General features: G+C 46.0%; 6 protein-coding genes across 6 annotated transcripts; 3 read left to right on the top strand and 3 right to left on the bottom strand.

The window, feature by feature from the left end:
- Positions 1 to 1099: 1099 nt before the first annotated feature.
- Positions 1100 to 2600, top strand: RhiXN_06012 (aldo/keto reductase family protein; the record flags this gene model as incomplete). Its single annotated transcript, XM_043325828.1, has 9 exons — positions 1100 to 1145; positions 1190 to 1313; positions 1377 to 1503; positions 1551 to 1655; positions 1714 to 2010; positions 2073 to 2167; positions 2219 to 2272; positions 2326 to 2456; positions 2515 to 2600. 9 exons carry the CDS (start codon positions 1100 to 1102, stop codon positions 2598 to 2600), a joined length of 1065 nt encoding a protein of 354 aa, XP_043181260.1.
- Positions 2601 to 3923: 1323 nt separating this feature from the next.
- On the bottom strand, positions 3924 to 5668 carry RhiXN_06011 (amidase; the record flags this gene model as incomplete). The annotated part of the gene is made up of 7 exons (XM_043325827.1): positions 3924 to 4214; positions 4268 to 4557; positions 4610 to 4671; positions 4706 to 4722; positions 4841 to 4989; positions 5049 to 5184; positions 5240 to 5668. 7 exons carry the CDS (start codon positions 5666 to 5668, stop codon positions 3924 to 3926), a joined length of 1374 nt encoding a protein of 457 aa, XP_043181259.1.
- A 3002-nt stretch (positions 5669 to 8670) lies between these two features.
- On the top strand, positions 8671 to 9830 carry RhiXN_06010 (ricin-type beta-trefoil lectin domain protein; the record flags this gene model as incomplete). The annotated part of the gene is made up of 8 exons (XM_043325826.1): positions 8671 to 8799; positions 8855 to 9003; positions 9063 to 9105; positions 9170 to 9181; positions 9244 to 9306; positions 9333 to 9431; positions 9476 to 9642; positions 9701 to 9830. 8 exons carry the CDS (start codon positions 8671 to 8673, stop codon positions 9828 to 9830), a joined length of 792 nt encoding a protein of 263 aa, XP_043181258.1.
- Positions 9831 to 10238: 408 nt separating this feature from the next.
- RhiXN_06009 (eukaryotic translation initiation factor 3 subunit L) lies at positions 10239 to 12973 on the bottom strand (the record flags this gene model as incomplete). Its single annotated transcript, XM_043325825.1, has 11 exons — positions 10239 to 10490; positions 10543 to 10935; positions 10992 to 11129; positions 11184 to 11351; positions 11403 to 11547; positions 11601 to 11710; positions 12192 to 12211; positions 12265 to 12371; positions 12427 to 12498; positions 12757 to 12796; positions 12850 to 12973. The coding sequence occupies 11 exons, from the start codon at positions 12971 to 12973 to the stop codon at positions 10239 to 10241; spliced, it is 1569 nt and encodes a 522-aa protein (XP_043181257.1).
- Positions 12974 to 13726: 753 nt separating this feature from the next.
- RhiXN_06008 (dihydroxy-acid dehydratase) lies at positions 13727 to 15775 on the top strand (the record flags this gene model as incomplete). Its single annotated transcript, XM_043325824.1, has 14 exons — positions 13727 to 13749; positions 13804 to 13870; positions 13920 to 13968; positions 14022 to 14078; positions 14131 to 14317; positions 14384 to 14469; positions 14523 to 14592; positions 14654 to 14725; positions 14894 to 15182; positions 15235 to 15257; positions 15312 to 15412; positions 15536 to 15556; positions 15608 to 15631; positions 15684 to 15775. The coding sequence occupies 14 exons, from the start codon at positions 13727 to 13729 to the stop codon at positions 15773 to 15775; spliced, it is 1161 nt and encodes a 386-aa protein (XP_043181256.1).
- Positions 15776 to 19726: 3951 nt separating this feature from the next.
- On the bottom strand, positions 19727 to 21043 carry RhiXN_06007 (uncharacterized protein; the record flags this gene model as incomplete). Its single annotated transcript, XM_043325823.1, has 8 exons — positions 19727 to 19810; positions 19865 to 19927; positions 19986 to 20167; positions 20222 to 20283; positions 20342 to 20495; positions 20559 to 20648; positions 20704 to 20767; positions 20828 to 21043. The coding sequence occupies 8 exons, from the start codon at positions 21041 to 21043 to the stop codon at positions 19727 to 19729; spliced, it is 915 nt and encodes a 304-aa protein (XP_043181255.1).
- Positions 21044 to 21366: the final 323 nt, after the last annotated feature.

The raw sequence follows: 21366 nt of genomic DNA, 5'->3' as shown, positions 1-21366 counted from the left end.
TTATTCGTTTGTTTTAATTTGCTAATTGCAGATCGGTGCGGAAGCTAAACCTACCTTACCGAGGTACAGTTGGGACCATTTTCGGGGCATTTGCGGTATAGTCCCAGATAGACAAAGCGGAGAAACCGGATACCCACATTGCTCTGGCTCGCCGCCTAACATATATACTCACAGACCTTCTGGATGAATTCCTTGATAGGACAAGTTCAAATTCAAGGAGGGATACTGCAATACTACTCCCAGCTTCCTGGGACTAACAACATATGCAAAGAAGGTTCACGCGGGAGCTGCAAGGACGTAACCTCCGCTGTGTAAACCGCGACTGAGACTAAGCAACTGAGAAAGAGACTCCGGTCGGGTACTCAAGCCCGAGACTCGAGAGTGGCGTTGCTAAAGCGTTTTCAATTTTGGTCTTCTTTTGGAATGAGAAGAACCAATGGAACTTCAAAAGATATCGAGATGAATGTGCCATTTATTTTAATATACTATCCTTGGCCGTACTATTGATAGCTAACTGACCGTAGCGCGAATTTTTATTCTATTTCTGCTCTATAGATCCATGCTGTAACTCTAAGTTTTAGAGTCTTACGCTCGTTTTTGCCGCATACAACACCACTGGCGTATATCAGCTTTGAATTTCATAGAATAGCTAACTGACCGTAGCGCGAATTTTTATTCTATTTCTGCTCTATAGATCCATGCTGTAACTCTAAGTTTTAGAGTCTTACGCTCGTTTTTGCCGCATACAACACCACTGGCGTATATCAGCTTTGAATTTCATAGAAGTATTACGATATTGACTTGGAGCTAATGTAGCTACACACAGCCAAGTATCGTAATTTGAGATTTGATGTAAACGTAGATTCAGTCATGCGATCGCGGCCATGCCATGATTGCCCTCTTACAATTTTATTTTACTAGCCGCGAGGCACCAGTCAGACTCTGCTGTTTCAGAGGGTCTTACTTTCTCCCGCTATCTGAGCAATTATTATCTCCCGCGGCATGGATGAAAGCAAAGGGTATATATAGGGGGGGGGGCGAGTCGAACTGGTTCATACCATCACATAATCAGTAATATTCTCGTTTTATACAATCCACTATGCCATTCACCAGTTCTGCGAAGAAAATGACCTATGGAGGGTATTGTCTATCATACATAGTAGATTGCTAACTCACTTTTACTCGCTAGTCCGCTTGGGTAACTCGGCCCTTAAAGTCTCCCGATTTATCTTGGGTCTCGGAGGTGTTGGGAGCAAATCCTGGCAACCGTGGGCTATCGAAGAGGAAGAGACCATTCAATTGATCAAGGCAGCGTGAGTGGCTTTAGCCGAGGTGATAATTCATTCAATCTTAGCTCGGCTTGGTGTCATTTACAGTTATGACGCTGGCATACAAACATTTGACACATCCAATAATTATTCAGGCGGGGACTCGGAGCGTATTCTTGGGAAAGCGGTCAAACAGCTCAACCTACCTCGAGATGAAATTGTGGTGATGACCAAGGTGGGGAGATTCGATTAGTTGATAGGAGACCGTAATTAAACCCAGAGTTCACCCCCAAGCTCTATTTCGTTGCCATACAAGACACAAGTATATATCCCGGACCTGCTGCGGATGCAGCTGGGTATGTCAACCAATATGGTCTTAGCCGAAAGGTACTGTGCTTCAACCATTTCCGAATGAAATGCTTACACTCATGCAAACCCCTCATAGCATATCTTTGAATCCATTAAACACTCACTAGAGCGTCTCCAACTTGACTATGTCGACGTGCTTCAGTGCCATCGGTTTGATTACGACACGCCAATCGCTGAGACCATGGAAGCTCTGCACAATGTAGTCAAAGCGGGTTATGCTTGCTATATTGGAATGTCAAGCTGCCACGCCTATCAGTTCCATGCGATGCAAAACTATGCCATAAATAACAAGCTTACCCCATTCATCTCAATGCAAAGCCAATACAACTTGATCTATCGCAAGCAGGAGCGGGAAATGATTCCTACTTTGAAGGTATGGTCACATAGTGGCTTTCGTTCTCGATCCCTCTTGGCTCTAACAGCTGGTAACAACAGATGTTTGGAGTCGGCATGATTCCGTGGTCCCCACTTTCACAAGGGGTATTGAGCCGCCCTTACTCACAAACAAGCCTTCGGGACAAGACTAGTTTGTACGTGGCAGGATTATAGTGACATGATTTATCTAAACCTTCTATTTTCAGCCTAGCAGCGATAGCAAACCAAGCCAAGGAGGGTAACAAGGAAATTGTTCTTTGGTTGGTGATAGCTGTTCCGTTACTTATGATCCATAAGCTCATTTGATTATTAGTCTTGAAAAGATGGCCAACACCCAAGGGATAAGCATGGCACAAGTTGCAATGGCATGGCACCTATCTAAGGATACGGTTACTGCACCCATCATTGGCGCCATGAACCTTGGTAGCCTTGAAGACACTATTGGTTAGTTTCTCTCCAGTTTCTTAACCAATACTTGTCTCATTTTGAACGGAAATTGTAGGAGCTATTGATGTCAAGCTAACAGACAAAGAGATTCGGCACTTGGAGGAACCATATATTGCCCAGGCTATTCAGGGCTATGTATAGCCCTTATTTGCTTGTTTGCGTTTCAGAAATATTGAGAACCAGGTTGGGCCCTTATTATAGGCGTTAGACATTGTATGCTCTTAAACAATAGCATCACCTGTTATATATGCCACTTTAGTTGCACAGGGCATGAGCCTGATGATGAGACGTATATATGGACTCTGGTTCACCGTATACCCCAAAGGTACGGAGGATCCGACCCCAGCAATCCGACTCCCGGTGGCGCAAATTCCCTATAAGGTAAATCTGAATCCTGGGGTCTGGATTACCAGTAAAATCCAACCTTTGTACTTGTTGAAATATCAGTCTCATAACTAGATATAATGTATGCGGGTCCACGTGACTTGTTTGTATCTGTTTGTTATATTTGCATATATGTTCACCAGAAATTTTTATGTAAAACCTCAGTTTGCTACACCATAGTCAAAGCTGAGACATCTAAGTTTATAGCTCCGACTTCCTGCGCTTTCAATGCTACTAAGCCAGACCCCGCTCTCAGTATTTTTGTAGGTGCACAATCCAACCCCCCTCAATCCGAACCCCACAGAATCCGACCCCTGGGTGCGGAACATCCGCACCAAGGTGCGGTTTCTATATCAACAATAATTACAATTGAATTACATTATTGAATACTAAATGCATTTCACATTGCATTGCTTGACTCATCCATTGACAGGACGTAGTCAGTGTTCACAACCACTTGACTCAAGTGGCACTTGAGCAGCAGCCACGTGAACTTGTAAGCCGGCTTTCTGTTGCTGGGCTTTGCAGGCCACTTTGCATCATTTGTTTGGTCATCTCCATAAATATTGGAGCCTTAGTTCAAATTGATGTTGTTTCCTAATAGACATATATATCAAGTTGCCTTTACTTACAAGTGAACCCTACCCACATACAGTCGTGTCCCTCAGCTTGCACGCTGATGGGGAATTTGTTATTCCGAATTAGGCCCTGCCGAGCCGCTTCCGCAAAGCATGTACAACGTGAAGAGTTTTCAGGCTTTTATTACATAAGACTAACCAAACAAACAATGAGGCATAGAACAAATGTACATATATGCATGATAATTAAATTAAATTAAATGGTTTAAGCCTACACGCGCTGTCTGAAGGAGTCGCTCATCACTGAGGGGCTCCTCTGTTAGAGGATCTCGACTAAGGGCGTCAACTACTCTACAAACATCAGGATGAACCCGGGCGGCCTTGTTTCGAGGCAAGTTAGACTTCGGCATGAGGTGTGGGGATATGGAGCTGGCTTGAAGCGGCTTTCCCGATGGGAAGACCACAGCAGGAAGATCGAGTAGGTTCCAGTATGAAGTATACCCTATCCACCGCGTTGTACCATGGGGAGCAGCAAGGGTTGGCGCAACCGGACAAGGACTGCATCAACCGGTCGACCACTCTTGGATCGCAATGCAGTGTCGTTCCAATGCTTCAATGCACGTGCTCGGAACTGATCACGCTCGTAATTAGCGTCCCAAGATTGGGAAACTGTGAGTATATTTGCTTTCGAGGGATCGGGTAGGATCTGAGCAATCGGCGGAATTGCAGGCTCGCCTGATTGCGTCAAGATATCACGTATAGCTTCCCCCCCATCGAGCAAGTATAGTTTTGACTGCGCAAGATGTTTGATAAATATCGAGAAAACTACTTTCAGAGCTTGCTCACAATTAGTTCAAATGCTTGTGCATGATCCATTGGCACCCAATCAATGACCTCATGACCTGCAGTAATCAGTGCTTCTCGAGTCTTGTTTAGGCGCTCAATGATTGGTGGATGAGGTTCTACCACTCCATCATCAATGAATAACCCAATCACAAGCTTATCGTTCCCTCCATGCTGAACAATAGTTGAGTTCCAAGGGATGGGCAGGGTACTGAAGTCGGAGGTCCACGGTTCGTAGTCAGAAATGACCCTGCAGAACAGCTCGAGGTCTCTAGCAGAGTGCGCCATCGGCCCTAAACGGGGTTTACGACTGGCCTTTGAGGAATGGATTGTTTTGTAACATACCAAGGACTCCAACTATATTTTCCATGCCCTTATACGCTGCCAATATTCCGGAAGCCGGGAGTCTATGGCTCGAGGGTTTTAGCCCATACAGCCCACACCATGCCGACGGGCCTCTAATGTTCGCATAGATATCAATTTATGCATTAAAAGAGTAATCGAATCCGCAGCGTACCTCTGTAATGATGTTAGCCATCAATTACATATACTCACAAACGACCTACTCCTACTTACAATAGAGCCCCCAATATCTGTTCCAACTCCAAGCAAGCTCCCACGACATGCAGCCAGCGCAGCTTCACCACCACTGCTCCCTCCGGGCGTGAGATCCCTGTTGTAAGGGTTGGTCGTGTGCCCATAAATATTGCTCAAGGTTTCAAAAGCTAGAATTCATATGTATGCTTTAGCACTCTGATATCGATTCGTAAATAAAACGCCAAACCGAATACAGATTGAGGGTTGGTCGTCTTGACATAAATGATAGCTCCAGCCTGCCGCAAAATCCGAACCACAGTCGCGTCTTCTTCCGCAATCGTGCGCCCCGCCCAAGCAACAAAGCCAGTCGCAGTATCTTCCCCCTTGATTGATATGGTCCTTGATGCTGATCGGCACACCGTGCAGCGGTCCAACCACCTTCCCACTCGTCGATATATGCTCGTCTAGCTCCTGCGCACGACCCAGCGCCTGCTCAAACATCACCTCGGTCAGGCAGTTTGTAAGCTCCTGAGCCGCATATGCTGCCTTGCAGAACGCTGTGGTCACTTCCAGCGCGGTGCACTCTCTGGTAGCCAGACGCTGTGCAAGGTCGGTGACATCGGATGCGAGGAAGGAGCGCTCTCTATCGGTGAGACGAGCATGTACAAGGGGTATGACGTTGTTATGAGACTGCGGAGGGGTGAGCTCGGCCAAGCTCCAGTGAGCGTAAGGCTTGAGTCGGTTTGCACGATCGTCGCGTTTGCGAGCGGCAGAGATCTCCCAAGAAGTCTCTGGTGGTCTGGAATCGTTGTTGGCGGTGTGAGATAGAGATGAGAACGACACGGATTGGTGCTCGTTAGAAACCATTGTTAAGAGCGTAAAGAATACTAGCAAAAACTTCACGAAAGCTTTAAAGGTAACTGATGGAGTCAGGAGGACAGACCAGCGAGGAGGGTTATATAGCCGTACAAACCCAACACGGGTATAGAACAGCCTCCTTACTTGGTAAAAGGGATACGGTTCTGCCGTTTTCCATAAAGTCTTTACCAAGAGGTAGCAGGGCGTGACGCATAGAAGTACAATCAATCGTGATCAGCCTTTTGCAGTTGGTTAGACCGTTCTTTGACACAGTTGGTATTACGAGTTGCGTCGAGAGATCAATTTCTATGTCCCTTAAAAGGACTTTTAATGAAAATCAAGCTTACGAACAAGGTTATATTATACTATCACATCTCGTCATATGCTCTCTATCCCTCGGAGAAGCCAGGGGTAGCCTTGGATTGGGTAACGGCTCTCGAGGTCGAAGACTTCGGGCAACTTGGTCCGACATAATTATGCCGAATTTGCTTTTATCTCAGGAGGAGGAGTCACCTGCTAGCAAGAATTTCCAAGGTATATGAGCTAACTTTGGGTCTTGATCGGCCTCGGCTACCCACAAGAAGGATACGTCGCCACTACATTTGATAATGATGTGGAATACATGTATAATCAATCCTGTTGACCTCAACTTCTTGACGAATGTAGCAGCTCACTTACGTTTGATCTTTCTGTCATCCTTGAAAACATTCAACAGACCGGTGGTATAAGCTGAAATATATCGTATGAGGGCATTCCATCGCACATAACAAGTGTTACGAGATTTATGGGTAGAGGCAAATTGAGAGCAGTTCCTACAAGTTAACTGTATTCTTGCTTGTGGTACGTAAGTTGGAGGCTATAGTCTGTACAATGGGTGAATTTGATTCACCCACGGTCAGCTTGCTTGCCTTAAATTTCCTGCAATTACAAAGCTTTGAAACCAAGATTGTATATTTGGAGCAAGCAGTGGGCATATTACATCCACGAAAAAGACTGCTTGAAATCTACTAGCAGGTTGTAAACAGTTGTCTACGGCACACTGTGTACTGCTCTCTCGCTTGCATGCTTATAGTTATTTTTGTGCCATCCTCCTTCCCTCCTTCACTCCGCACCATCTCTCACTCTGTATTCCCCTCACTGTTACCCTCAGACCGTTACTAATTGCACTTTTCTCTCTGAGCCACCTCCCTGACAGCAGGAAGGGATGGCCACCCAATCCACGAGTCATGCTCGCATCTCAGCGCCCCAGGCTCATATAGGCGCCATACACCGGATGGCCCGCCCCTTGTGGCTCCTGACGGCCACGATCTTTCGATGCAATTATTATAGGGGGTGTATATCGGAGCCTGCGGAGACGCACGAGCCCAGACTTAAGCGGAGAATCGCTTACGACCTCCCCAGGTAGTCAGTCACGTGGTCCCGTATTGTTTTATATATGGAAATGTACCAAAAAAAAAAAAAAAGTCAGTCACGTGGCGCCCTTAAGGCCGCCACCCCCCATTACCGCCCTTACGGCCTCTACCCTGAGTTAGGCCTTAAGCCACCTGTACGTCGCCTTGCGACACCTTTCTTGACTCGACCGTGCTACTGTCTCGTTTATTTCCTTTTCTCTCGTATTTCTCTGTTCTGTTTTTCTTTCTGTAGCTTCGACGGCTCAGCTGTGTTTTGTGAGCGGTTTGCCTTGTTCGCATGTAGCTCCCATAGTTATTCTATGGACGTGTTTTTTAAAAATAAATAAATAAAAAGTCAGTCACGTGATTGTCGGTTGTGCCCAATCGACCTCTACAGGGCCTCGAAAATCTCGGGAGCGCTCCGGGACTCGCTATTGTCGGCGAGCATTCCGGAGCGTTTGGTATGACGCTCGGAAGTGCTCGTGGAGTGCCCAAGTGCTCGCCGAGCAATCCGGATCCGTCGGATCCCAACGAAAACCGGAGCACTCCAGAGCGCTCCCGGGTTTTTGGGGCCCCCGTAGAGACGATACTTCCACAGCGCATTCGGTCCCCGTCGCGCTTTCTATTTTCTTATTTTTCCGACTCACAGTCCCATTCACTCGCCTTTACTCTCTGTATCGCAAATCTTTATTCCTGCTGGGAGTTTCTCATCGCTTCTGCCCCCCAGCCCTGCGCGACTATTGTCAGGCTTGGTCACCCACCCACGAATTCTGCTCGCGTCTCAGTGCCCCAGCCTTCGTCCGCGTACTCCGTACCGGATCCTCCACCCTGCTGGTATCTGACGATGACCATGTATGCACACATGTATATATATATATTATTACTTCTATTCCGATACCTTCTTGATGGGTACACGAAGCCACCAGAGCCCAAGTTTTACTTATACACACCATATCATTTTCAATGCTATCGTTGCCGTGACCCACGCCGGAGTCCAAGTGTTTTGGGCAAGTGCCTATCGAGCTACAGGGCAAACACAGATTTATTGACTTGGCGAGTAGCCGCGGGGTCTTGTAGATACCTCTGCGTGCTTTCTTGGTCCTTCAGAGCGCTTTCACAAGGCGATTTTGGTCAGAAAATCTTTAATGATGAGGTTGAGCTTCATCTATAGGGTTTTGGTAACTCAAAGGGTGTTATCGATCTCGTTTTAATTTATGTCATGGGTTGTTCGGTTCCGGACCTTCACAGCACCACTGAACGTGTGATCACGGTCACTCGACGTGTGTATAAGATCTACCATCATTCCGAAATGGCGACGGACCGCATCGGCAGAGTTCTTTTACGGCCAGTTACTTTGAATTTAGGGGTACTGATGTTCAGGATATAGTTTAAGATAAGAACTGGATTTTCAAGCCACAGATCGTGAACGAGGTTGAAGTTTCCTTGAGCCTTGGGAATAGACGGAGGAAGCCGCAGCTGACATGTCAGTAGTCCAATCATACCTTTCCAGGAGCCGATTATCCAGGCGCATGTGGTCATTGGTGGCGGGTTCATATAAATGGATGAGCCTATACGTGCTTGCTCTATCTACCTACTCCTTACTGACATCAAACTTCAGCAATGGCGACTTACTGTGGAGCATACCGAATTAAAAATGTCGAAACTGGCACCTACATGACTATGACATCGACGGGCACAAAGACGTCGATTGTCTGTACTCAAGCTGAAGAAAGAGACAAGAAGTCACTGGTGAGACACTGAACTTTCTCCAATACAAGCATCAGCTCATTCACCTTGGCCTTAGTGGCGCTTCGTGCCTACCCGCGAGGGTAAATATAAACTGAGGAATCTGGAACACAACTTAGAAGCGCATACGGGTCCCGATTTTTCTATGATTGGAGAGCCTAGCGGCCACTCGTGGCTGATTAAAGATGGGACAGGCAACGAGAAAATGTGAGTTTTGGCTTGCGGAAGAGAGCATCGGATGATCTTACTATCATAAATATGCTTAGCATCCATACCGGAACCAACGAAGTTATCTTGGAATTGGTCAAGGTGATTTCGAGATGCCGTTCGAGGTCCCTGCACGACTAACATTAGCTTTAAACTGGGAGTTTAGGCAACCAAAAAGGTAAACTGGAGTCGCGGGATGAATACCAGGCCGGCCGCTGATTTATAGTTTTGATCGTATAGGTGCAACTGAAGGTGGACAAATCACAAAAGAACCAGCGATGGATTTTCGAGACAGTTTACCTTGTAGCCCAGGCTCTTACTTTATTAAGAACGTCAAGACTGGTACGGTTATGGATTTAGAAGGTGGAAAGGAAGGTGAGGGTGTCAAGATCATTGGATTTGAGGCCAAGGGGACCGCCAACCAGAAGGTAAGTGCTAGTATACTGCTTCACCGCACATACTAATACTAAAGGGGTGGTATAAGTGGGAGCTTGGGCCAGGCGATGGAGTCAATGTAACAATTCGTAATGCTGCGATCAGCGCCTATGCTGGTTATCCGACTTTTAATCAAGGTGCAGTCCTTCAATCAAGCTCCAAGCCTCAAAACTTTAGTATAACTCTAGCGGACAACGGTTTCTAGTAAGCCTTGCAATATTCCCTTTGGTTTTCCGATACCTGAAATTGACTCGCGTTTTAGCATTTCGCCTCCAGAGAAACCAGATCACGTTGTAGACCTGTCTGGGGCCGGACAGGCAAACGGAACTGAAATTTGTTTATGGATTAAACATGGTGGGGATCACCAGAAATGGAGGTTCGAGGCTGCTTAAGAACAGCTATGTATTGATATGGTATGAAATAAACAAATTCATGTATAATGAACGAAGCTCTCAGTTCAACCGTAAAAATAAACTTGCCCGTTCGCCTGGAACACACACTAAAGATACAAAGATTGTGAGCATTTTCGGAACTGATTATCGTTGATAAAAAAGAGAGCTACAGTTGAATGCGAATGCGGTCTCCGGAAACGACCTGGTAGGTCTTGATGTCGGCATCACTTTCTGTTACGTATCTACCGCTAAATTTAGTGTCTCATCCATAAACCACAGTAGTTGAAGGTTACTAGCGGAGGATATAACCCCACGAGGACCATCACACGAATAACATTGCTGGTTGTTGTTTCAAAGAAGAAATAATTCAAGTTTTATTAAACAATATTCATTGATTGCGTAAAACCCCTAAGCTGCTAGCCTCACAGCTTTCGGAGCTCCCCACGCGGCCTTTGGTTTCGGTGCACTGCCTGCTGTTGGGCCATTGGCACTAGGTGCTGCCGCTGAAGCCTGCGCCTCCGCTTCAGGAACATTCGTTTTCGAGATCGGGAGAGGACTCGATCGAATGGTGTCATACACCTTGAGCGCGTGCTCAGTGTTACGGATGAACCAACCACCGTACCGCCTTCCGATTGTACTCTCCACGATTTGAACCATGTTCTGGTTAACGTTAGTTGAGTGAGTGTGATGAAGGGGGCGGTGGATCACGTACTTCATCAATAACAAAATCCAAGTCACTCGTGCTGATGACGCCCCCATCAAGAAGCGTGCCAGCCTCCACTGCCGCACGGCTCACGCTACGGCTCGAGCTCTTCATGACCATCATCTGCTGAACGATCTCTTCTTCGTCTGCGTCCAAGAACCCAGCAAGCTTCGCGGCGTCCAAACTCGAGTACATCTTCAAGAAACTGCGCAGTGTGGGGACGACAGATTGCTGAATGCGCACGTCAGAGAGAAAGAGGGAGAGGTGTCGTTGCATTGGCTCCTGTGGCGGGTTGCTGATGTAAAGATTCAATAACTCGGTGTCGTGGTATGGTGGAGGAGTTGAAGAAATGAATTTCGGACAGGATTTGGTGTAGAGCTCTTCGAAAGCGGCCATTCCTTCCTCCCCACTATATGCAGAATGAGTTCGTTTTTTTAATTGGATAGGGTAGTTTCAACTTGCCCTTTGGTCATCTTTATATGCTGCTCCCCGTATTTCTCTTTGAGGTTGGTTGTGATCGCGTCGTCGAGTCTACTAGGGGAAAGAGCATTGCAGATGGCCAGAAGCGCATACATCCGGTCCGCAGTGCGATTGATCTGAGTTGTCGTTGGTATTCGAAAGTAAAACTTCGAAATAGTGGAGTAGCTCACCTGGTCATATTGGTAACTCCTAGTATGATACTGTCTCATTCTCGAAATAAAGTTAAGTATAGAGTTGAACGTGCGCGTAGCATCCGAGTATCTTTTCAGAGACATGTAACAGAATCCAACGTAATAATAAGTTGCTACATGACAAGCGGTAACCCGAGTGAAAAAGGCCTGGGCAGCAGTTCAACGATTTGAGTGGCATAAAAATCTGAGTTCACCTACTTTCTGGTTCAGCTTGACGAGATCCATTACTTTCAACGCGAGTGTATAGTCTCCAAGGAGAACATGGACGCGCAAGAGCCCGATAATACTAAAGAAGCCTAGGGTACGGTAGATCGGTCGCTGACCGTATTCTCCAGAGATTTCACTGCCGTTCAAGATAAGAACCAAGTAAAGGCGGAGACTCTAGGAGATTCTTACGTGAGTTCTTCGGGAGATGCGCCTTTTTGGACAGCCTCAAGATATTCATTGATGCGGGATTTTTGAATGAGGGAATAGAGCACGTTGAGTACACTATAGCAGCTCCAGACCTATTATGATTGCGTCGTCAAGTCTACTAGGGAAAGAGCATTGCAGATGGCCAGAAGCGCATCATCCGGTCCGCAGTGCGGTTGATCTGAGTGTCGTTGGTGCTTGAAAGTAAAACTTCGAAATAATGGAGTAGCTCACCTGGTCATATTGGTAACTCCTAGTATGATACTGTCTCATTCGCGAAATAAAGTTAAGTATAGAGTTGAACGTGCGCGTAGCATCCGAATATCGTTTCAGAGACATGTAACAGAATCCAACGTAATAATAAGTTGCTACATGACAAGCGGTAACCCGAGTGAAAAAGGCCTGGGCAGCAGTTCAACGATTTGAATAGCATAAAGATCTGGGTTCACCTACTTTCTGGTTCAGCTTGACGAGATCCATTACTTTCAATGCGAGTGTATAGTCTCCAAGGAAACATGGACGCGCAAGAGCCCGATAATACTAAAGAACCTAGGGTACGGTAGATCGGTCGCTGACCGTATTCTCCAGAGATTTCACTGCCGTTCAAGATAAGAACCAAGTAAAGGCGGAGACTCTAGGAGATTCTTACGTGAGTTCTTCGGGGATGCGCCTTTCTGGACAGCCTCAGTATTCATTGATGCGGGATTTTTGAATGAGGGAATAGAGCACGTTGAGTACACTATAGCAGCTCCAGACCTATTATTGAGTCAGTAAATGCACACCGTAGGAGCATGGACACTTACTTGGCTACCATCGGCCAACATAATCAATTCCTCGTCCGTCTTTGCGTTGGCCGCGCACGCCAAACACAAAAGCTTTGGAACTGATAGATAAATTCATCAATGATATCCCACAACCACTGATCGGGAAGCTCGTTGTACAGGGCCCTCGGAGTCTATACCAGTTAAATTTCAAATTCAATATGTCTAGAAAAATACTGGACCCACTTAGAAGATAGTTAAAAGTCGCAACTGTTTCGTACGAGTGAAATCGATCGTCAATTTCTGGTTGAAGTTTGGAGTACACTGTGTCAAAACAATCAGGTTCCTATATAATTCAAGAGGGAAATGGATAACTATACCGGTAGTAGAGCTCTCGGTACAGGATCAAGAATATAGGGTCTAAAGCAGACGGGTCAGTTGTGGAATCCTAATAATACTACTGGATCAATTACCATCATTGACCAGAGGAGCAATCAATTCCGCCTCTGGCCATTCGGATTTGGAGTAATACTTTTCTGTTAATCGGTTCCATCCTTGGTCATACGCGTTAGTGATCTCCGGAAGGTTATTGTCCATGACGGCTTGATGAAATTGAACGATAAACTGGATATGGTTTTAGCAGGATATGGAAAAGTCGCATGGTTCTTGTTTACCCTCTTGACAACATCTGGAATCTCTGCGCGAAAGCAACTTGCTGAGCCATTTGGTGTTGCATTGCGTGCACAGTAGCCTCATCAATTCTTGCTTGGTCTAAGCAAACAGTCAACGAAATTGGATCATCTATAATATTATTACTTACCATCTTCGTATCCTCCGTGCAATCCCCCCTAATTTCCAACGACTGCCTCAATATTCACATCTCCGAGATCTTCTTCGTACTCATCATGGGTAGTAAGTCGCTCGTTGGGCCATACTGGATCTCCGATGATAGTCGCCTTGGTCAAATTTTGGTCAAGGGCGATGATGAGTACGTAAGCAGCCTGTGTATAGATCACGTGATATAAAACTGTCTATATCAGGACATGATATGTCATATATGTAGATCGGTCTTTTTCGCCATACTACGAACCGTGTTCGGGATCGATCCCGAACTTCTGACTTCGAACGCGATTATCCTCAATGGCTTCGATCCGACTGGCTAGTTTCACCCAATTCGATGACATATTACCCATCAGCTGACTTTCGACACCGGCCCATATCCCTATTTGGACCAATGTCTCCGGTTAAATAAGAATTATGGCATAGTTATAAGCGTTTTGAACGGCGTAAAGTTATTTTTCACCACCATCTACCTTTACATCCCAACTATACCACTGATCGTTCGTCAAGATGTCTTCTGGGGACGTCAAGATGTGAGCTGTGATTATGCACTAGACTCAAAACATAGTTTAATTGAATCCATGCAGTCATTCGCACCGGCGCTCCTCTCCAACACCCGAGATTAAAGGGGCGCGAATTTCTCAGGTTACCATGGTTAGTAAGACTTGATGTCTATTTAGCAGAGATAATGGCTATTGATCAGGCACAACATTATGACGGAAATATCTCTATTCCAGGATGTGATAAGAACAGTGCGTCCATGAATCGAAAGTGATCAATTGACAAGTATTGACTCTGCTATTAGTGCCGGGATGCTTGATGGCGGCCTTGCGTCATAACCGACCGACCATTCTCGTATATGGTATGCTCCATTACTTGGTGTATGGCCACCACCTCACGTGAGAAACCCCAAGGCGGAACTATTCAGGCTGGTATTCGACATGTAGACTGTCCTGCGCTCGGCTATAAAAAGGGGGATACAGTCAACATCGCCGACGCATTTGAGAGCTTTGGTGCATACAAGACGGGCCAGATTTCTGATGAAGAGCGATTTGATGTCGTCCGTCACGCGTGCCCCGGGGCGGGAGCGTGCGGTGGAATGTGAGTAGCTTGTATCGATCTCGGTGCACAACCATGGGAGCCAAATTGACATCAATCGGATTTTAGGTATACTGCCAACACGATGAGCTCTGTTCTTGAAGTCCTTGGCATGAGCTTGCCGTATTCGGCTTCTATTCCTGCAGTTTACCCTGGTAGGTCAAGTTTCCATAGACAGGTTTGTGCACACATCTTAACCCTCGTTTAGAAAAGACGCAGGAATGTTTCCGCGCTGCTAAATACATGAAGAACCTGTTGGCAAAAGATATAAAACCAAGGTTCGTCAGCTTCAAGCGTAGTATGATGGTGCACCAAACTAAATGATATATACGCATACAGGGATATTGTCACGAAAAAAGCCATTGAAACGCTATCACGGTGGTCAATATCATCGGAGGATCAACAAACGCGGTAATCATAACCAAGTACTATCCAATTATAGGTACCTGACTTTGTATGATATTAGGTCTTGCATCTACTCGCCATTGCCCGCTCTGGGGACATCCCCCTCACTGTCGACGACTTTCAGACCATTTCTGACCGCACACCTTACCTCGCTGATCTGAAACCTTCTGGCAGATTTGTTATGGAAGACCTACACAAAGCCGGTGGTATCCCTGCACTTCTCAAGTATCTCTTGAATCATACCGACCTCATCGATGGATCGCAAATGACTGTCACTGGGAGAACTCTAGCCGAGAACCTTGAAGACGTTGAGGAATTGAAGTTTGGAGAGGGCGAGCAACAGGTCGTGATGCCCATTGAGAAACCGATCAAGCCAACTGGCCACTTGACAATTTTGAGAGGAAACTTGGCGCCTGGGTCGGCTGTGGCCAAATTGACCGGAAAAGAAGGATTATTCTTTGAGGTATGTAAGAAATTATATTTTCTGGTTTCTAGCCTTATAGGTCTCGTTGTAGGGAGTCGCCAAATGCTTTGATGTGTAAGTTTCCGCTAAGATTGCCCAAAATTAACTAATGAATCTACTCTTCTACAGTGAAGCTGATTTCTATCCCGCGCTGGAGCGAGGAGAAATCAAAGCAGGACAAGTGGTATCTTTAGGTACCAAGGTCCCAAAGGTAGCCTGGTATGCCAGAGGTAAGCGCCAACGTGATTGATATACAAAATAATATAGTAACTAAACACAATTTATGTAGATGTTAGGTGCGTAAACCTATCGGACGGAAACCTGGTAATCCTCCAGTACTCATCCATTTACAGGGCCCACTGGTGCAATTATGGGTGCAGGCCTCGGTAAATCTACTTGCTTAATAACCGATGGTCGTTTCTCAGGAGCTTCAAGAGGATTTATTATTGGTTAGTAGACTTCTTCCATCGGTATGGGCCCTGTCATTAACATTATACATAGGCCATGTCACTCCTGAAGCCCATCTTGGCGGCCCGATTGCTCTAGTAGAAGACGGAGATAAATTACGGTTGATGCGCATAAGCGCACCATAGATTGGCATGTATCTGAAGATGTTCGAGCAGCTCGCCAAGCGGCCCTCGCCAAGACGGGACCCCGCCCCTTTAGAGTGAAAAGAGGCGTTTTGTTGAGATATGCGCGAGATGTGGCTGTAAGTGAATAACCTTGTTGCATTGAACGAAGCTGAATTCGCCACTAGCCTGCCAGCGAGGGCGCCTACTGTGATTAAAGATGGTGCTTGAAACTTATACAATGAAATTACGTTACAAATAACCATCAATCAGCGATCATGAGGCCTTTTATCAGCCCGAGTCTTTGCGCATATATCGAGCTATTATAACTCGTTTTGGTCCTGCTTCAGACGAAGGCAGCACGTACTTCGTACTTGAGAGCCAGGGTTGTTCATACACAACCCTGTACAGCTTTGATTAATGCAGCCTAGCAGGACATATTGAAGTGACCGCTGCCAGACGAGTGCTTACGCACAATTAACTTGAACTACAATCTCCCAAAATAATTACAAATATGTTCAAGTACACAAGTTTCGGCAATCGCACTGTTGCCCACATTGGCTCATGGATATATAGTCAATCTGAACCGAACGCCAATATATAGTACTAATGGTATCTCATATTTGAGGTGTGTAGAAATACGAATTCGATTTTTGTATAAATGTAGTAGATTAGAGTGAAGTACAATGTTCTGTAATCGAGTCAGGTGGATGACTCGCCCGATGTATGCGCAGTACGCGCAAGCATACGCGTAATTCATACCTGTAGAGTATAAAAGGGCCTTGTTCAGGCCCCGAATACTCATCTCATCCCACTCTTGTATTTACTCAGTAATTACTTGTATTCTATTACATTCTACGTCTTTCTACAAGGTGCCTTGTTTCATTTTACTTAATTTTTTCATCCTGTGGTTTCTTGTCTTAATATTGAAAACCCGTATTTGAGCATAAGTTCATGTCAAATCTGATGTGAGCAAGGGTGGTAAATATGCGCATATCAAAATGTTCAATCTAAAGCTTAGAAGACATTCTAGTAATGAAGGTCTGAAACACTTTCATGGAGACAAATCATGCACTGAATGTAGGGAGAAAACACACGGACTCATCCACGCAATTATGGACATCCTCGTTTATTGGGCCAAAAGATCGTATGGAATTGAGACAGACCAATCTCAACTGTGCTCAGAACACGCGGTGTGGTGAGTGGATAGAAAGCGAGCATATAATGAGGATATGATGTCTCGTGAGTGTGCATTCGAGACCACAAAGTGGGGGGAGATAGAGACAAAAAGGCAAAATATCAACAGGTATTGAATACGTGACTCACGCGGTGGTTACTGCCAAGTGCCGGGTGTGCACTGTGGCCAGCAAAGGTGCATAATCTTGAGAGCGCAGGTAAGTCGAAGCTAAATGTCAAATAGTCTAAGCTTCGACTATGATATAGTGAACTGTATTTTATGAGCCCAAATGTAAATTAATCTACAGGTACCGTGACATGTCATGAAAATTAATAGAAAAAGTGTATGTGGAGTTTTGCGACGGAGCCTGCGGAGCCCGCAAACCAGATACTGGGCCGACCAGGCCAGGGTAGGTACCTTTTGTCACTCACTATGTATCGCATTTGAGCGTTGTTTATAGTACGACGTTTCGACGCTTGCGCGCCTTGTGCCTTCCCTTCCTTCCTACGTACTGCGAGCAAAACGTGCTCGCAACAGAGCTTGTCCCTCATTTCTCTGTGAGTCCCACCCATCCATACTTCTTCTATTGGTACACGACCCGGTTTGGCCGCCCACCCAGCTCGCTTGGTGGCTTGGCCCCGGTGGCACTCTGCCTCTCCGTCCCACACCCTTCTTCTGTCTGCCGGTCTTGGTGGTATGTGTATTTCCTCATCTGATATACTCTCATTTTCCTCTCTTGTATGCGCCAGTCCGAGGCCGATTTATACCTCAGCTGCGACTATGATATAGTGAACTGAGGTTTACATGAAAACTCCCGTGAGCATATACACGAAATGTACAAACAGATACAAACAGATCACGCGGACGCGCATCCATAATATCTAGATATGATGCTGACATTTCAACACATAATGCATCACATGTTGGAGTGGCATTCACTCGGCATTTCTTCTTCGTGTACTGTATAGGACCAGGGGCTGTCCCGAGCGTTTTCCTCTTATTCATGTATTAAAACTTTCCCCTTGCCTCAAAATCTGCCACCTTGCGACCATCGCCCTTGTACTGGCAGAAGTTCACTACTTCTTCAAAAAATCTACAACTCATGGTTGTGCGATGAGGGCTCGGGCTCTCAGTATTTGGCATGCTCTTCTAAGTTCGATGGAACCCCTCGGTATCTTGGTACATCGGTCTCCCTTCACTACGATCTACAGAATGCGTAGTTTGCATCACATTCTACACATCAACGGTGTATGCTGTTATCTATATACATAATAGGCTAGCAGAGCTAGAAATTGATCTCTTTGAGAATACCATAGGCTTGTTTGTCCAAAGCCAAAGTAATCTTCAAATTTTCTGGGCTTGATTTGAAGAACCTAACGGCTTTGTGGCCACATTGAGGCCTCTGCGGGAGCATTGCATCAAGCAGGAAGAGATACCGGCTCGACACTCCAAATGCTGGGGCATGGAAAGACCTTTCAAACCTTACTATCGTATAGCTCTGCATGGATCTTTCCTCTGTATCCCAATTTATAAACAAGCCTACGCCTACAAGGGAATCGCTTATCGAGAATGGTTAGCGAATTCGGGCACGTCCTGTCTTGGTATACGGTAAATCAGCATCTACCGTCCGCAAGACACCAAGTTACAGCATTTAGTTGTAGACTAAAACGAATTCGGAAGTAGGGAAGACTTGATATACTGCTCTGGTGTGGTCTGCAATGTCGTATTTGCGCATAATCTCGGACTTCGCCGAGTTATCTGCTGGTCGCTTAGCCTCGACCCGGACACATACTTGGTTTACGTATGTCCACTGTCTCCAGATACTCAACCGTGTCTGTCATGGGCACATCAATCGGTGGCTAATTACGTCAACCAGCGGCCAATTGCGATAAAAACGCTCCACCTTTATTATTCCCATATCAGCGCCTTATCTCAGTAATTCTGAGGTTTGTCATTGCATAACTGTACCTCGTTAATCACACCGGAACCAGAGCTAAGCGGAGCCGGGGCTAACCGAACCGAATACTCAACTAACAGGGAAGTCCATCACTTGTCCTGGACGGTTGACGAAGGGGGCTCTCGACCCTAAAGGCTTTCATAGCCACACACGGGGATCAGGCACTTATTTTAAATTCAAGAGAATGCTTGATAAATCTTCCCGAGCTGGATAGATTACACGGAGCCCTTAGATCACTTCGACTGATAGTTAATTTAGTTCCATCGATAGAACCAGGGACCTGGTCACTCATCAATTTGCAATAATTATGAACGAATTGTGTATACCATGACCCGCCAGTATCCGTCGAGATCTGCTCCCGCTCCGAGTTAACCGTCGGGGCTCGCGATTACCGATGATCAGCACGAAGGATCTACAGTATTGGGGTACGGTAATAATCCGGGATATGATCTCCGAAAAATCCGGCGGTTGTTCTTTGGAGAACCAAACCATTGTAAGATACGAGGCCCGAGAACAGCAAGAAGGTTAAGATGGCTTTATCGAGTTGAGGTGACCAAATCCAGCTATCTCCGCCGTGACCATCCCCGGTGTCTGTTAATCGCAAGAGGCCATAGAGTATGGCGCAATGCTGCGATACAGTATTCACATGCTTCATTGCTCCGTAGTCTCTTCGGGTCTGGATCCATGAGACTGATCCAAGCCTCATTCCCGACGGTAGACTTTGAAAAATGGGAAGCCCGTGCATCCTCTTATGCACATTATATCAAAGTAACAGAGTTCTTATTCAACTAAAGTATCAATTCAAATTTCAGTTTACAAACGAAACAATGGGATTGATCCATCAATGCAGGTTGTTAACATTAGTCGCGTAGTAACTAAGTGCGTTATTGATTGCCTTGTATGCCCTCGTGACCAGCGCGATATCCTGTTGCATTTGTTAAGTTCATGGAACGCTGTCTCAAGTAGTCATGTTTCTTACAGGCATTGGATCAGAAGTAGAGCCTTCCATTCGGTTCTTGATGTGGGTCGCGTCATTGGTGAGCTATACGCCAAAAGTAAATAAAGGGATCAAAGGAGCGTTGCCACATTTAATGACTTACATGAGTCCATGTACTCATAAAGCTTTGGCCGACTTGCTCCGGAATCGTATTCAGAGCGAACCTAATGTCTGCCAGCTTGGACTTTATCTCCTCTCTCTGCTTGTTGATAGTATTGATCTTGGACTTTTCTTCGTCTATTTTCGAGTCGAGCTCGATTGTATCAGTAGGGGGAGAGATGTTTGCTGCACGATGTTGTTGGAAATAAATAGTGAAATACGCATGTATGGATACCCTACCTGGACGAGAGCTAAACCACGAAAGCCTACTCCCCTTTTCGTGCTTGGCTTTATCCTTCTCCCTGAGCGCGATTAACCATATGTGAGTAAGTAGTCATTACAGTTGGAAAGAAGACGTACCTTTGTGCGTCACGCTCGGTTTCAAGCTTGGAAATCTCGGCATTTATTCCTTCGATCATCTTGTCCGCACTTTCCTCGTATTTCTTTAGTATGGGGTTTATATCGTTGCTGATCCCACCAAGCTTGTCCGCTGCTTCTGTTGTTGTTAGGAAGTCTGGAGGCGAGAGCTACGAAAAAAAGGTCAAATGGCGCGCTGGCAAATGACTTTCTAATGGACTTGCAGAAATGAATCTCTTGAGCTCTTCTAGTTTGCTCTCCATTGAAATGCTAGGATTACCAATCGATGGTAGAATGACATCAATAAAGTCTGAATGTTTTGCAGGTCAAATATCAGTACTACCGTCGACGGTTCTGGTTCATACCTGCATTTCGAGCTTGAACCTTGGTCGCAGCTCCCCTCGCAGCCCATATTACATCTTTAAATGTCTATAGGGAGTTATGCTGAATCGCCTCTTCTCTTTTGGCTACTGAAATGATCAAACTTACCTGTTTGTGTTTGCGCCAGGATTCATCGAGCTCAGGGGGCGCGACCCGGACGGTGTATCTTCCCTCGATACGCACCCCGACATCATAAAACAGCTGATCACAGTTTACGATATCCCGAGAGAGTTGTTGGATAAGACTTGCGACATCACGATGCTCTGTTTCCAGAGTTGTGACCTCTGTGTAGTATGGAGGAGGGAGGTCGTCGAACACGCTCATGAGTGCTAGTAGATTCGAAGGGGATACCGAAGAGGTGTCTGTAAGGCCAAGTCGCTATAGGCTCAGGTGTTTGTGAGGCAATAGCTTGTAGATCTCGATGCGACCAAAAGAGTTGTTTTTGTACATGTTTGTTCCGAGGGGTAGATGCACCGCAGAACAATGAAGATGCAATGCCAGACTTTGCACCGCAGATTCGCATGCTATAACGTCACCGGATGATAGCCCGATGAACCCAATCGAATAGATGTTCTCAGAATTCGGGGGTGGAGCCTCGGAGGGTGGTATGACATTTGATTACAGACAAAGTTTGGGGCATCTCCTTA

Source organism: Rhizoctonia solani, chromosome 6 (assembly GCF_016906535.1).
Source record: "Rhizoctonia solani chromosome 6, complete sequence".
Taxonomy (NCBI): Eukaryota; Fungi; Basidiomycota; class Agaricomycetes; order Cantharellales; family Ceratobasidiaceae; genus Rhizoctonia; species Rhizoctonia solani.
The sequence above is the reverse complement of the archived record's forward strand: the minus strand, read 5'-3'. Positions and strand labels throughout refer to the sequence as shown.